The 12,513-nt window shown below is 48.5% G+C and overlaps 2 protein-coding genes across 8 annotated transcripts in view; one reads left to right on the top strand and one right to left on the bottom strand.

Annotated features, from left to right (window-relative positions):
- LOC144151427 (SEC14-like protein 2) overlaps positions 1-12,513 on the top strand; it is a 273,494-nt gene that overhangs the window by 148,490 nt on the left and 112,491 nt on the right. The window lies entirely within an intron of this gene.
- The window catches only part of LOC144151426 (SEC14-like protein 2), a 31,484-nt gene that overhangs the window by 4,857 nt on the left and 14,114 nt on the right, over positions 1-12,513 (bottom strand). The window contains exons 6-9 of the mRNA XM_077682467.1: positions 8,354-8,448; positions 4,866-4,944; positions 2,164-2,244; positions 234-320 (exon numbers count right to left, since the gene is read on the bottom strand). Coding sequence (XP_077538593.1) covers positions 234-320; positions 2,164-2,244; positions 4,866-4,944; positions 8,354-8,448 — 342 coding nt within the window. The remainder of the gene's footprint in view (positions 1-233; positions 321-2,163; positions 2,245-4,865; positions 4,945-8,353; positions 8,449-12,513) is intronic.

Below are 12,513 nucleotides of genomic sequence, written 5' to 3'. Positions count from 1 at the left end.
AACATCGGCGTCGGTTTAACGGGTGTCGCTGCCAAACATCTTACGAGGTAGCGTCAATTCTATACCGCCTGTTGTCTGTACTTGCTGACTGTACGATATAAAACAGGGGGCTTCAGAGCTTCCTTGGTCAGTGAATCAATGCACTGTTGTGTAACAACAAAAGAGAGCAAAGCTGCGCAACAAAGTTTTTGGCCATCAGTGTACGGACGTCGAGGCGGCTGAGGGTCGCTTACCTCTGCCGAAGATGTGTATCTTGTCAATTGTCCTTTGTGTCAGCAAGGGCTTGATGATGTTCCAGAGAAGGGGAAACACGCTAGGTGCTGAAAACAACAACAAAAAAGAACGATTGCTGGAATCTTTGTTGCATCAACTTTCAATGTGCGCTAACACTTATGCTCAGCCTTTAGGTTGTTCGAAGCTTCTTGCTTGGTCAAAAAGTAAGCAAGCAAGGAAAATCTAGCTGGCTAGCTATGCGGCCAAAGCAAGAAAAAAGCGAGAGTATAGCTTCTGGGACGCGTCTGTGCAGCAGTATAAGAGCGACTGTATCCCGGAACCCATACGAACCAGATTTTCAAAGATGCGCAGGATCGTTTTTTACAGCTTTTCGAGACATTATTCACCAGATAACGGGTGTTCAGCTTCGTTGTTCCATGCTAAATAAAGAAGCAATATTCGCTATGCTTCCTGGAACTTGTGCTTTCGTTAGCTGATCTCTAGTAGAAAAAGAATGGGCTATGATGCGAGCCTTAGTAGAAAGCTGCCAATTAAATATGCCACCTTACAATCCTTAAAGCCTCCATGAGACCAAATTAAAATCTTGCTCTGCCCCAATGGTTGGCCAGCTCACACGTGAATACCATTCTTTTTCATCAAAACATTCTTGCTTTCCCTTGGAAATGATTGTTGAAATTTACTGATTTGAAATTACCATCTTCTTTTGCCTTAATATGACGTTCCAGCAGCTCTGAAACGTACTTAATGTAGATGCCGAAACCGACCACTAAGTACGCAGAACTGGCATGGTAGGAACTGATTTTTGGTATACGGGAATCACACGAGAGCTAGCAGGGATTTTTACCATGCAATAACACTACGCCCTGGAACGCCGTAGCTATAAGCGTCGTTCTTACTTCGCCAGTTGAAACTGACTGGAATCGGACGGTCCAGCTCACCAGAACTCTCAGCACTCGAAAAATAAAATAGCGGACGCCATATCTTCACAATCCGGTTTCTCGTAGCGTTCCGCTTCGAACCATGTTGAATAGTTATGCTGTTTTCCACGATAGCTCAATCGCCTTATCCCCGATAATTGGCCTTGTACTTCATTTCTTTCGACCACTACGCGTACCAACCGAAATACCCCCTCTCCCCTGGTGGTATGTTAATATGACTGCTTTTGCCTGCACCACAGAATTTTGCAAGTTGGCTTTGTGATGTTACAAGCCAAGCACTATTGATTTATTGATTGTCAGGTTTAACGCACCGACGCAACGCAGGCGATGAGGCGCGCCGTAGTGGAGGGCTCCGGATTAATTTTGACCACCTGGGGATCTTTACTGTGCGCCGAAATCTACGGGCATTTTTGCTTTTCGCCTCCATCAGAAAAGCGGCCGCCGCTGCCGGGAATCGAACCCGCGACCTCGTGCTCAGCAGCGCAACGCCGTAGCCAAGCCAAGCACTAGACATTTCCTGGTTAACCGCCACGCTATAGCTTAATTGAAGGAAATATGCTAGACATTCGGCGTGAGTATAGGGGTTAACAGCGCACTAAGACGACGACACACAAGGAAGAGAAGACAGGACAAGCGTTTGTCCTGTCTTCTCTTCCTTGTGTGTCGTCGTCTTAGTGCGCTGTTAACCCCTTCATGATGCCACACCAACTAGCTCACCAAGCCATCCACGTGAAAATCGGCATGCGTGTCATTTGCGATGAGGCAATGTTTTGCATTGAGCAATGTTTGGTGGTGAATATTGTCTTCCTCGTTCCTTTACCGTTCGCTGAAATCTTGACCCACAGACGGCTGCATTTTCCCCCTGATCAAACGAACAGCTTTTGTGGGCGATAATCGAACCCGACACCTAGCGAAAAATTACGGAAGGCTTACCATCACAAATTATTGCAACCATAGAATCGGATGGCGCATAATATCCACTTTCCCGTACCATTGACGATGAATACCTCCTGGAGGATCTCTGGGTAGTTGTCTTCGTACATTCGAACCACCTCGGTAGCCAGCGTCACCACTGTCGGCAAACAAAACAAAGTTTGTTGCGAATCTCATGATCGTCAATGCTGCTGGTTTCAATCCGTTTGCAATTACTGTATTAAAGGGACACTGAAGTGATTTGGTGCTAAGAATACCTGGACCCGGACAGGCCGCCATTGGAATCTGAACCTGGCAACCTTTAACACGATTAAGAGAGCGGGGGCGGAGTGGGTCAGGGAACAAACGCGTATTAAGGACATATTAGTAGAAATTAAGAACAAGAAATGGACGTGGGCAGGGAATGTAATGCGAAGGCAAGATAACCGTTGGTCATTAAGGGTTACAGAGTGGATCCCTAGAGAAGGCAAGCGTGGCAGGGGGCGGCAGAAAGTTAGATGGGCAGAAAGTTAGATCAAGAAGTTTGCGGGGATAAATTGGTCGCAGTTAGCACAGGACCGGTGTAATTGGAGATTAATGGGAGAGGACTGTGCCCTGCAGTGGGCGTATATAGGCTAGTGATGGTGATTATGATGATGATGATTATGATTATGACGAAGGGATTTGTAAACATTGCGGGATTACTAGCGCAAATTGTAGTCCGGAGGTCCACAGCCATGTTTCGACCACTCTGAGTGCCTTTATGCGAATTTATTTCGTAGAAAAAAAATCAATTTGAAAATGCCGTCCTCCTCTCTCAATCCTCACTCATTTTCTGTGGCGTTTTCGTGTGATGTCAGGAGGAGATGACTTGGCTTGAATGCGCTACTGCACGGCTCGCCGACCTTCCGACAGAGTCAGTCGGCCCAGCGTTTATGGTACAGCGTTTAGTCCGCCGGCCACCGACGGGTCGTCGCAATTCGTTCGCTCAGTTGAAACTAAGCCACGGCACGTTTGTGAATGGACGAATGTGCGTTTCTTTACTTTGTTAGTTTGTACACTGTACCAAGCTCCAAGTCCAGGTCGCTTCACACAAGCGCTGCACAAGCGCACATGCGACGCTTCGCTGACTGGTACTGGTATGCCAGTAGGAAAATATAAGGCCTCTTGAAGGCGGGAGAAGAGTCAGCGAAGTCAATATAGGTACTAAGGAAATAAAATCAACTGCAACTTTTACCGTACAGCGTAAAACTAGGGAGCATGAAGCACTTTTTTGTGCTGGGTGAACAAGCACAGCGGTCAGCAGCACGACTACGCATCTACAAACGCTTTTCCGTCTAAGAAATGCATTTGCTAGACGTGAGATATTGTGGAAATTAGGGGGACGCTTACTGCACGAGCGCTATACAGCAAATAGTCACCTAAGCTGCTTGAAATGCTAAAACTAAATAAAAGTGTAAATTGGTTATACATTATATACCTTATATTTCCAACGTCGACAGCGCTGGCCCGTGGCCGAGTGGTCTCGAGCGCTAGGTGTGATATTTTGCAAGTCGCAAGTTCGAATCCTCGACGGTACTTTTTTTTTTGTAAGCTGATTTTTTCCATTTCGTTTTCGGCCGATGTTTTCTATACTGAGTTCACCATTTTTGTGCCGTAACGTTCACTGCTCCACGCGCGAGTTCGCAGAACGCGCGCAGACTGACACTGACGCGCTAGCGAGTTCTCGTTGGCGTGCTGTTGCCATAAGCACCGACTGCTTGCGGGCAGTGGGCACATGCCAGAATCAGCAGATCCTTGGCCTGGTGCGAGCACGCTTTTTATGATACAGGCATGAGTGAGGCAAGCTCCAAATATGGGGGAAAAGCTCATGGCATTTGAGGGTGTTCATCCACTGCGTAGGACTCGGGTAGTGATTGCTACGATTCCAAGCCGCAGTAGAACGGAAATTTGAGCTAGTTGGATGTGATTCATGTTTGAAGCTCGGACAGACAAAATACAAATAAAAAAGGACAACACGAGCGCTTCAGCGCTCGTGTTGTCTTTTTCTTGTGTTTCGTCTGTCCGCGCTTCAAACATGAATTCCAAGCCGTCCTGGGAGGCTTATCTTAGGCATTTTACAGCCTACAACATGGCAGAAGTGCGGCATGACGATTACTGAGATATCGAGAAAGCCCATCAGATAACGTCGAATGTCAAGCATGTTGTTTTACGGAACCGAAACCGAAACTTATTTGAATCACGGGGCACCTTCTCCCGTCGTCATGCTCCTCTTCGTCTTTGCTCCCCTCTTATATATTTTCATTGGGTAATACTGTGCTTCTTATCAAATATTTGTGGTCCCGATTTGGGCCTGCGTTCTGAACAGGGAAATACCAGTTTATGATTCGGCTTCTTACTCATCTGCACTCTTTAGTGAGAAGCAGGATGAAACTCCTCCCTTCCTTTAACATTCAGCAATAGATATACAACGTTGCTTCCCTGCAAAAATCTCGCATCAAATTTCCATTACTGCGCACAACCATGCGCTGAGAAGAATGCTCAGACATTCCCGTATTTTTTGCCCATTTTCTCCACTTTTTGTTGTGGCTTCAAGGTTTGTAGACAAAAATTTAAAAGGTTATGTCTTAAACTGACTTCGTAGCGTTAGTGTATCGAAGCTTTCGGAGGCATCTTCATTGCTCCTTTACAGGCGACTTCATGCTTGCAATTTGTCGTTTCGTCCGCCTAAACATGCAAAAGCAAAAGCGAACTCTGTTTGTGTGCCACCGCGTTGCTCACCTTCGAGCGACGAGAAATTCCAGAAGGAGAAGTTGTCCATGTCGGCCACCACGTACATGGTCTCGATCCGACGGCCATTCTGCGCGTGCGCGTCGATAGTGAGCCGCGCAAAGAACCAAGATCACTCCCGAGAAAGCTTAAGGTATACGTTGCGGATACATGGTGAAGTAGAACAGCGCGAGCAAACTGGCGCTCAAAGAGCTTGATTGATTGATTGATTGATTGGCTGTTTATTGAAGCAGGTCATAAGACCCCGAAAGGGGATGGGGGATAGTGGGAAAAGGAAAGAGGTATGCAAATAAAAGTTATCAAAAACACATTTGCATTTCTTGTCACATTATAAGGTGAGTTCCCACTTGCCACAGAACCACTGACCCATAAAGGGCTGAGATAATCACGAATCAAACGGCTTCATAGAGACCTTTCTGGAGAGAGAATTCTACAATTGCCTCCAATAAAGAGGGATTAGCGCGCATTTGACGAATATGGTCCTGTTCATCACACAAAATGGAGTGTATTGTTAAAAGTTCCGATCGTCCTTGTGAAAAGGCAGAGCACATCCGGACAAGATGGTAAAGATTGGAGACGACTAATGTGCACTTTGAAAAATGCGCCCATGCACTCCGTACGCAGTTGGTTAACCGTACGTTCAAGTAGCGGAGCTGTAACATGCCACGGGCGTTAACCCGTGAGTTACTCTTTGAGGATGAATAATGTTTCTCTCGTTATAGGTTGCATGTTTGTGGTATTTTCTTTCGTTCCCATTTTTGATCGCGGCGTCGATGGTCGTAAGCGGCGCGCTCCTCGGAACTGCGTATGGCGAGTGGCCTTCCCATTTCGAAGTAACGTGCGCCCGGTGTTTCCCATTGCTGCGCTAACGCTGCTGCTCCGACCGCATCGCCGCCGCCCCAACTTGCCATTGTCTCTTGAGCTGTGCTTCCCGTAGTAGTGGTGGTGGTTTAACTGGTTTATTGAGTGGAGAGGTTGGAAGCGAATCTGCTCCCGGCTACTTCATGTCACCAATACAGGGTCATAGATCCGGATATACTAGTGCACTGTGCACAACAATTTCGTGAGCACTAAAAGTTGTCTGTAAAATGTCCTCCTGGGTTGGTGGTCACTGAGTCACGATAAAAATCTAATATGTCACCGAATGCTTTGTCGCTATTCCTGTTGAGGTAAAAAACACATTCAGGTCACGAACAACCTTATGTTGAAGCCCCGAATCAGGCCATGGTCCTAGTAAAGATGCTAAACACACCACACGACGGTAGTAGTTGTTGTAGCTGTTGCTCCCCGTTTCAAGGCGCATACCCGCGCGGGGGACTGGCCAGGATTCGGGCATGAAGGGGGCTAATGCGCCCGCTTGCGACTGAAAAGTAGATGACTCACCATTTACACCCAGAAACGGCGCGTGATTAGAAGAGAGAATTGGTTAAAAATTGAATGCTGAGTTTGAATTCGAGAAGAAGACGTACACGTAATAATCACAGCTTACAGGGCAGACGCCTGGTCTCGGACACGTATGCATGAATGGCTGAAGACACCCCTCTCAGACAATATCCCAGTGATGTGATGTGGCTCCAAACGAAAGTAGTACGGGCATGTAGATAGGTAGTACAATCCGTTGTAATTGCCTGGCGAGGTGACGTTGTGTCATCATTGGAAAACCACGGCAATGTAATAGAAAGTGCTCTAGTGCCTCATATTCACCGCAAATAGCGTATAGGGCGGAGAAGGCAAGTTTAGACCATCGCGAGCGCGCTCTCTGTGCGAGAGAGACTCTTTCACTCCCTCCGATGCAGCGTTCCCAATGAACACTGTCGGTAAATGCAATAGGCCAATCTTGATCCAAACAGATCAAATCTCTTTCCCCTTACTTGTACCTCCTCTCCACCTGATTTTTTCTTGCGCATGCGCATCGGGTTACACCGGATTTTTCTGCGTGCAGGGGACCATCGGATTTTCCTTTCACATGGTCATATAAAGCCTTACTTTAAAAAGGCTGACACCAAAGTCCCATGAAAGCATTGTTATTGTCCTATTATCTGATATGCTTGTTCGCGCTGTCTAAATTTTCCCGAAAGCCAAGATAGAAAACACCGCTAAAAGGGTCCGCATAAGTCTGCCCACTCTCTTGCAGTGCGAATGTAGCAACTGCTTAGATGGAGGTTTCTACAATCTGACGCTCTAGCAAACACTGAAGCTAGGTGTAATCATGCAAACACAACAGTATTTATGCGCTTCCCTATCTAATAATTTGCTGCGATTGCCTCCAATATGTCAGTCATTCATACGTTAAAATTGGCAACTTGAATATTTTAAGACGCCGCCTGGACTACCCGAGCATTATGAAGCAGTACTACACCGTATGCGGTTGAATTTCGCTTGCACGTGATACTGCCATTACAAGATCAACCAATCCACTTGGCCACTGTGCCCACACCGGGATGTGCGTGAATATCTGCAACGCCTTATCTGTGATTATGGGCGACTTAGCACCCAAACGGTTCCTCTTGCAGTGTATCTGGGCTGGCCGCGGTGTTAGGTCCTTGGAGTAGTTCCAAATGTGCCTCTTGTGCTACAAAAGCCTTACACTGGTGTACCTAGAAGGCGCAAGTCTTGGTCATACCTTGTAAATAGTTAAAACATATGTGTTCCCCTTCATCATTTTAATCATCATCGTCACCGCTTTCACCTGGCGTAGCAAGCCAGGCAGCTTTGCTCGCCTGACATCGTCAGTTTCATTAAATATCGTTTTCTCTCTCTCGCTCTCTACACCCATCAAGGGATGCCGCCGAAACCATGGGCTGTCGCCATTTGTAACGCGCCCTAGTAATAGAGTGGCTAGAATTTGTGGATTCAGAACAGTGGGAGACGTCCTAGCAGATGACACCGGTCGAGAAAATCAAGCATGAGGGACCTCGTCCACGCAGCACCAGCCAGGATGAACGCGCTCCGGCTCCCCAATTCCTCGGCGCACCGTGGGTTTCAACTCACACGTCTCCAACAGCGGCGATCGCGACACCTGGCTCTGTCCTATGACCATGACAGCACTCACTTAGCCAGCACTAAAATGGCGTTCCGGTGTCACGTGGATTAGGTACAAACCCATACCCGGAATGACCCTTGGCACCAATTATGCGTGATCTTAATACACGTGTTTCGTTGAGAGTATGGACGTTAGCAGGTCCTTCCGTATTCGTATTCACGAAGTGGGCGGGGAGAAACGAAGGTCATCAATAGTTCCGTGGCAGTCAGTAATCTTCACTGCAACAGCGACATATATGTACGCCGCGTACATATGTTCCGTACTCCTGTAGTCAACCGAGTGCTGAACTGCGCCTCCTGCTCTGTCCGAAAGCCTCCGGTCGTTTCTCAGTCCAAAGAACGAACTAATGCGAGCGCTCCTTTGGGTTGTCCGGGCTTCATATGCCTCGCACAACACCACCGACTGTTCACACTCCACCCACCCTTGCACTACCCACCTCCAAAGATAGCCGTCTCTTGAGCTCCTCAGCTGACTCCAGCAGGTAGATGCAGAAAAGCAGCAGGTCGGCACGCGGCGCTGCTTCAACCAGTCCTGCGCCAGAACGGAGAGAAATACGTAAGCTTTTTTTTTTTTTTTTTTGGGGGGGGGGTACTTTACTGCAAGCGATTTGAAAATAATTTTATAACAACGGGAACGCTTAATTTCTACCTGACAGTAGTCGGGGGTGTCCGCCTTTGTCGGGGCTCATCTGGCAAACTTTATACTGTTTAGCATGCAGAGTCTGTGTAACAGTGTCCTCATTTTATAGGCAAGTGGGAATTGTGTTATCTTCAGTTATCATATTATTCCGCTCCTATTTCGAACTCATCTTGCAAATCTTTATGTTGAGATCGAAATGCTCCCTTTTAGCCTCTCGATTTCTTCGAGAGAAGTAGCTTCATCCCCGATGTTCGTATCCCACCTTCCGTACGCTGAGTAAAAAGAATATTTCGCTAGAACATGGGAAGATTTCTTCTTCGCGTGTTTTCTTTAGAGCTAAACTCTTAAACTAACATTTGATAATACACTCAACTTTATTCTACCCGTTAAAGTCGTTCTCAAACGAAAAAAAAAAGAAATATCAGAAAACTTTTAAATTTCGCGCTAAACGACGTCATCAGTGACGCAATAGTGGCAGCAGTGCTGCAGTAGAAGCCAACACTAAAACGTAGTTATGAGATGTGTAGCTAACGGCACGTTAGCATTAGCACGTTAGCATGCTGAACTAGAAGTCCAACTAAAGAGACCAGTCGTGTTTCTTGGCGGCGGCTTTGATGGGAGGCAGCCAATCGCACAAACAAGATTCCTTGTTTTTTTTACTTCAAACATGCTTTATCATGCTTCAAAGCAGTCGCCACTGCTTTGCCTGTTTTCCTTCGTATCTACATTATTCATTTGAAATTTGCGGTGAAATTGGCATCATTGTCACCGGGACAAAGGAATCTTTTTTTTTTTAATTAACAAATCTTGTAGTTTGCCTTTCTTACGCCTTCAAAGGACATCGGCGTGATGGCGCGATCAACCGCCGCGAGCGAACACAGAGCACTGCCGAAAATGAAAATGTTGTGGTAACGAAAAGGAGCGCGATGAGGAAAGGAAGTGAATAAACATGGTGGTATCATGACAAGGAAAGCAGGGGAGGGGCGTGCGGTTGTGGTGCACTCCTTCCTGATCACTCTATCGTTCTATGATCGGACTATCCTTCTAGGAGCTTGTAGAAAGATGGCCGAGGCTACCTACTGAGGAATTGTCATAAAGTGTGCAGCATACTTAGCTGCATTGTTTTCGCCACGCTTTCCTATTAGACGACTGGGTGAAGTCGCCCGAATGTGTGAGGTACCACTTGATTGCTGGCCAGTTGGTTCATGACGTACGAAGGATTAAGTTGGCGCAAAAGACAAGGACGAAGATAGAGAGGACAAGACAAGCGTTCGTATACGTGGGAGGTTTAAACAGCCAAATAAATCTGCTGGCGCAGGTTTCTTTGTTTACTTTTTGTTATGTTTGGAGTCTCTCGTGGCAGCCAAAGGAGAAAATCTCTTCATCTTTTGCTGTTGTCATGCTTTGTCACGGCTCTTTTCGGCGCTCTTCTTAACACCGAATTGTTTTCTTCTTCTAGTTAATCACGTGAGTGCGTCCGAACTTGCAGAAGCGGGCTTCATTGCTATAAACCGGGCTCTTGTATTGGAGCTATTGGATTGCATAGGCGATAATTGTCCGACCAAGGAATAGACATTCCCTCACCGCGCAGCCATGTCTTAACTTAGAGTGTGGAAGAATGAAGCTGGAAGTAAAGCGTTTTTGCATTTGGCGGAATACACATACTCATTACACGTTTTATTTTCTGGTGGCCTAAGTAAGGCTGGCGATAAACAGGCACCGGGAATAGACTTTCAATTAGAGTGCTCGTCATAGTTTTCCTTGACATGCTCAACAGATATTCCAAGGAAAACCGAGCTGTAAGAAAGTTAAAATATTCCACGACCTCCTTGAGAAATCCCCCAAGGTCGAAGCGAACGCCAAGCAGCAGGTACCCATTTGCACCGTACACCCAAAACACGAACGTTAAGCCTATGCCCACCCGAGATGTATGTATTTATTGCACAAAAACAAGAAAGGAAGGTCCACCAACAGGCGTTAATTGTCTCGCCTAGGGGTGGACACCGGAACGCCTGCTGGTGTGGGGGAGGTGGGATAGGGAGGAAAGAGTACATAGGCATAGGGGGATAGGGTAGAGGGCTAACATAAATATATAAAACATGGGCAAGAATAACCTATATACAACGTTAGGTGAAAGAGAGAAAAAAAAACGCACACAAAAAAGAAACACTAGACAAATAAATAAATATCAAAATACAGGACACGAAGGAGTAGGACACCTGCACACTTACACACACACACACACACACACACACACACAGGAATTCTACCCTAACAGCTACACTGCACTGCGACACGGGCAGTTACGTAGAGTTGTAGCTTAGTGCATTGTGGAGCCCCGAGGCCCCCAGGTATTCTCCCAGGGCCTCGAGCACTTTGTCCCGCTCCCTGGCATTTCCTGGGGGCCAAAGCAGTTCCTCGAGCGGCCGCACCCCTCGGAGCACGGCCAGAAGCTCCGCCCGCCCTGCCGCAAACTTGGGGCACTCGTACAGTACATGCGGCAGGGACTGCACGGGCGCTCGGCAGTGCGTGCAGGCGGGACTGGCCACCCGCCCCAGTCGGTGCTTCCGTTCTGACGTCCACGCGGCCCCCACGCGGAGGCGCAGGACGGCCGAGCGCAGTCGACGAGGCAATCGTGATGCCCGCACAGGCGGCTCCTGTGCGGGCAACCTGGTGGCCCGGCTCCTGCTCTGACAGCTGAAGTGAGGCTGGACATCCCAGGTCTGCGCAGCAAGCGGCGGACGCCCCCATGCGGACAACTGCAGCTGACACGGGGCGTCATCTGGGGCGATCTCGAAAGCCACACCCTTGTATACACGGACGGCTCGGTGCGGCAGCAGCAGGGGTCGGCCGCAGCGGCAGCCGTGCTGGGAGAGGCCACCCGGCAGGCGCGGCTGCCCTATGCCTCATCTTCGGCCACTGCCGAGCTGGTGGGTGTCGGACTGGGCCTGGACCTGCTGCTGGAGGTGGAGCCCTTGCCCGAGCGCTGTGCCCTGCTGTGCGACTCCCGGGTGGCCCTGGCGCGTCTACGGGACGGCGACTCGCACTCCCTGTTGGTGCGGGGCATCCGGGAGAAAGCGGCGCAGCTGGCGGACCGGGGCACTCGGCTGTGCCTTCAGTGGGTCCCCGCCCACATCGGCCTGGACGGAAACGAGCGGGCAGACGAGCTGGCCGCCGGGGCTCACGCGCTGCCTCCCTCGGACATGTTGGCCCAGGCGGCAGCGGACGACGCCCGCCTGCTCATCCAGCGACACCTCCGCACCGGGCATCCAGACCCGCGGCTGCGTGTCGGAGGGGGTCTGCCGCGCACCCGAGAGTTGCTGTGGGTATTCTAGAAAACTGGTGCGTACCTCCCGAGGAGCACGTACTCCAAGTGTGGGATTGGCCAACCAAATAATCCATCACGAGGTAGCTTCGCGTTCAACCATCGTCGTCGTTAGACGAATGGCTGCATGATTTTTTTATTTATTTTGTTAATATGGATTCTGACTCAATGCGCCATCATTAGAGGGTGCACGAAGCATTAGCAAAAATTTGTATGTAGTAGTAAAGGAATTCTACGCATCAAAATCAACCCCAAAAAGACTTCCGCCTGCGACTGCAATGACCCCTTTTCCCTGGTTATATGAGAAACCTCAATTTAAAGAAGGAATAAGCCCCGTGCATGTCAGTTGCCGCTACTGCAAAAAAAAAAAAAAAAAAAAACACTCCGCAAACCCCACATCCGGGATACCCCTCAAACAAAGAGCTTGTGAAATAAGCATTCACTCCCGCAAGCGAGGAGGGGCTCAAAACAAGGTGGCATAACCTGAAAAAAAGTCTCCGTTACAAAACAAGCTCAATGGCACCACGGCAGAAATAATAAGGCGACCGCCTTAGATCTCTAATACTCAGATGGTACCGGCAGGTGCCTGTAGCTCTTCAGTCAATATGTTTCATGGAGCGCGTGGGCCACAA

The sequence above is a fragment of the Haemaphysalis longicornis genome, unplaced genomic scaffold (genome assembly GCF_048455015.1).
Source record: "Haemaphysalis longicornis isolate Haplotype H1 unplaced genomic scaffold, Haemaphysalis longicornis Haplotype H1 scaffold_9, whole genome shotgun sequence".
Classification (NCBI taxonomy): Eukaryota; Metazoa; Arthropoda; class Arachnida; order Ixodida; family Ixodidae; genus Haemaphysalis; species Haemaphysalis longicornis.
Note: the sequence above shows the minus strand (reverse complement) of the source record. Positions and strands in the feature narration are given on the sequence as shown.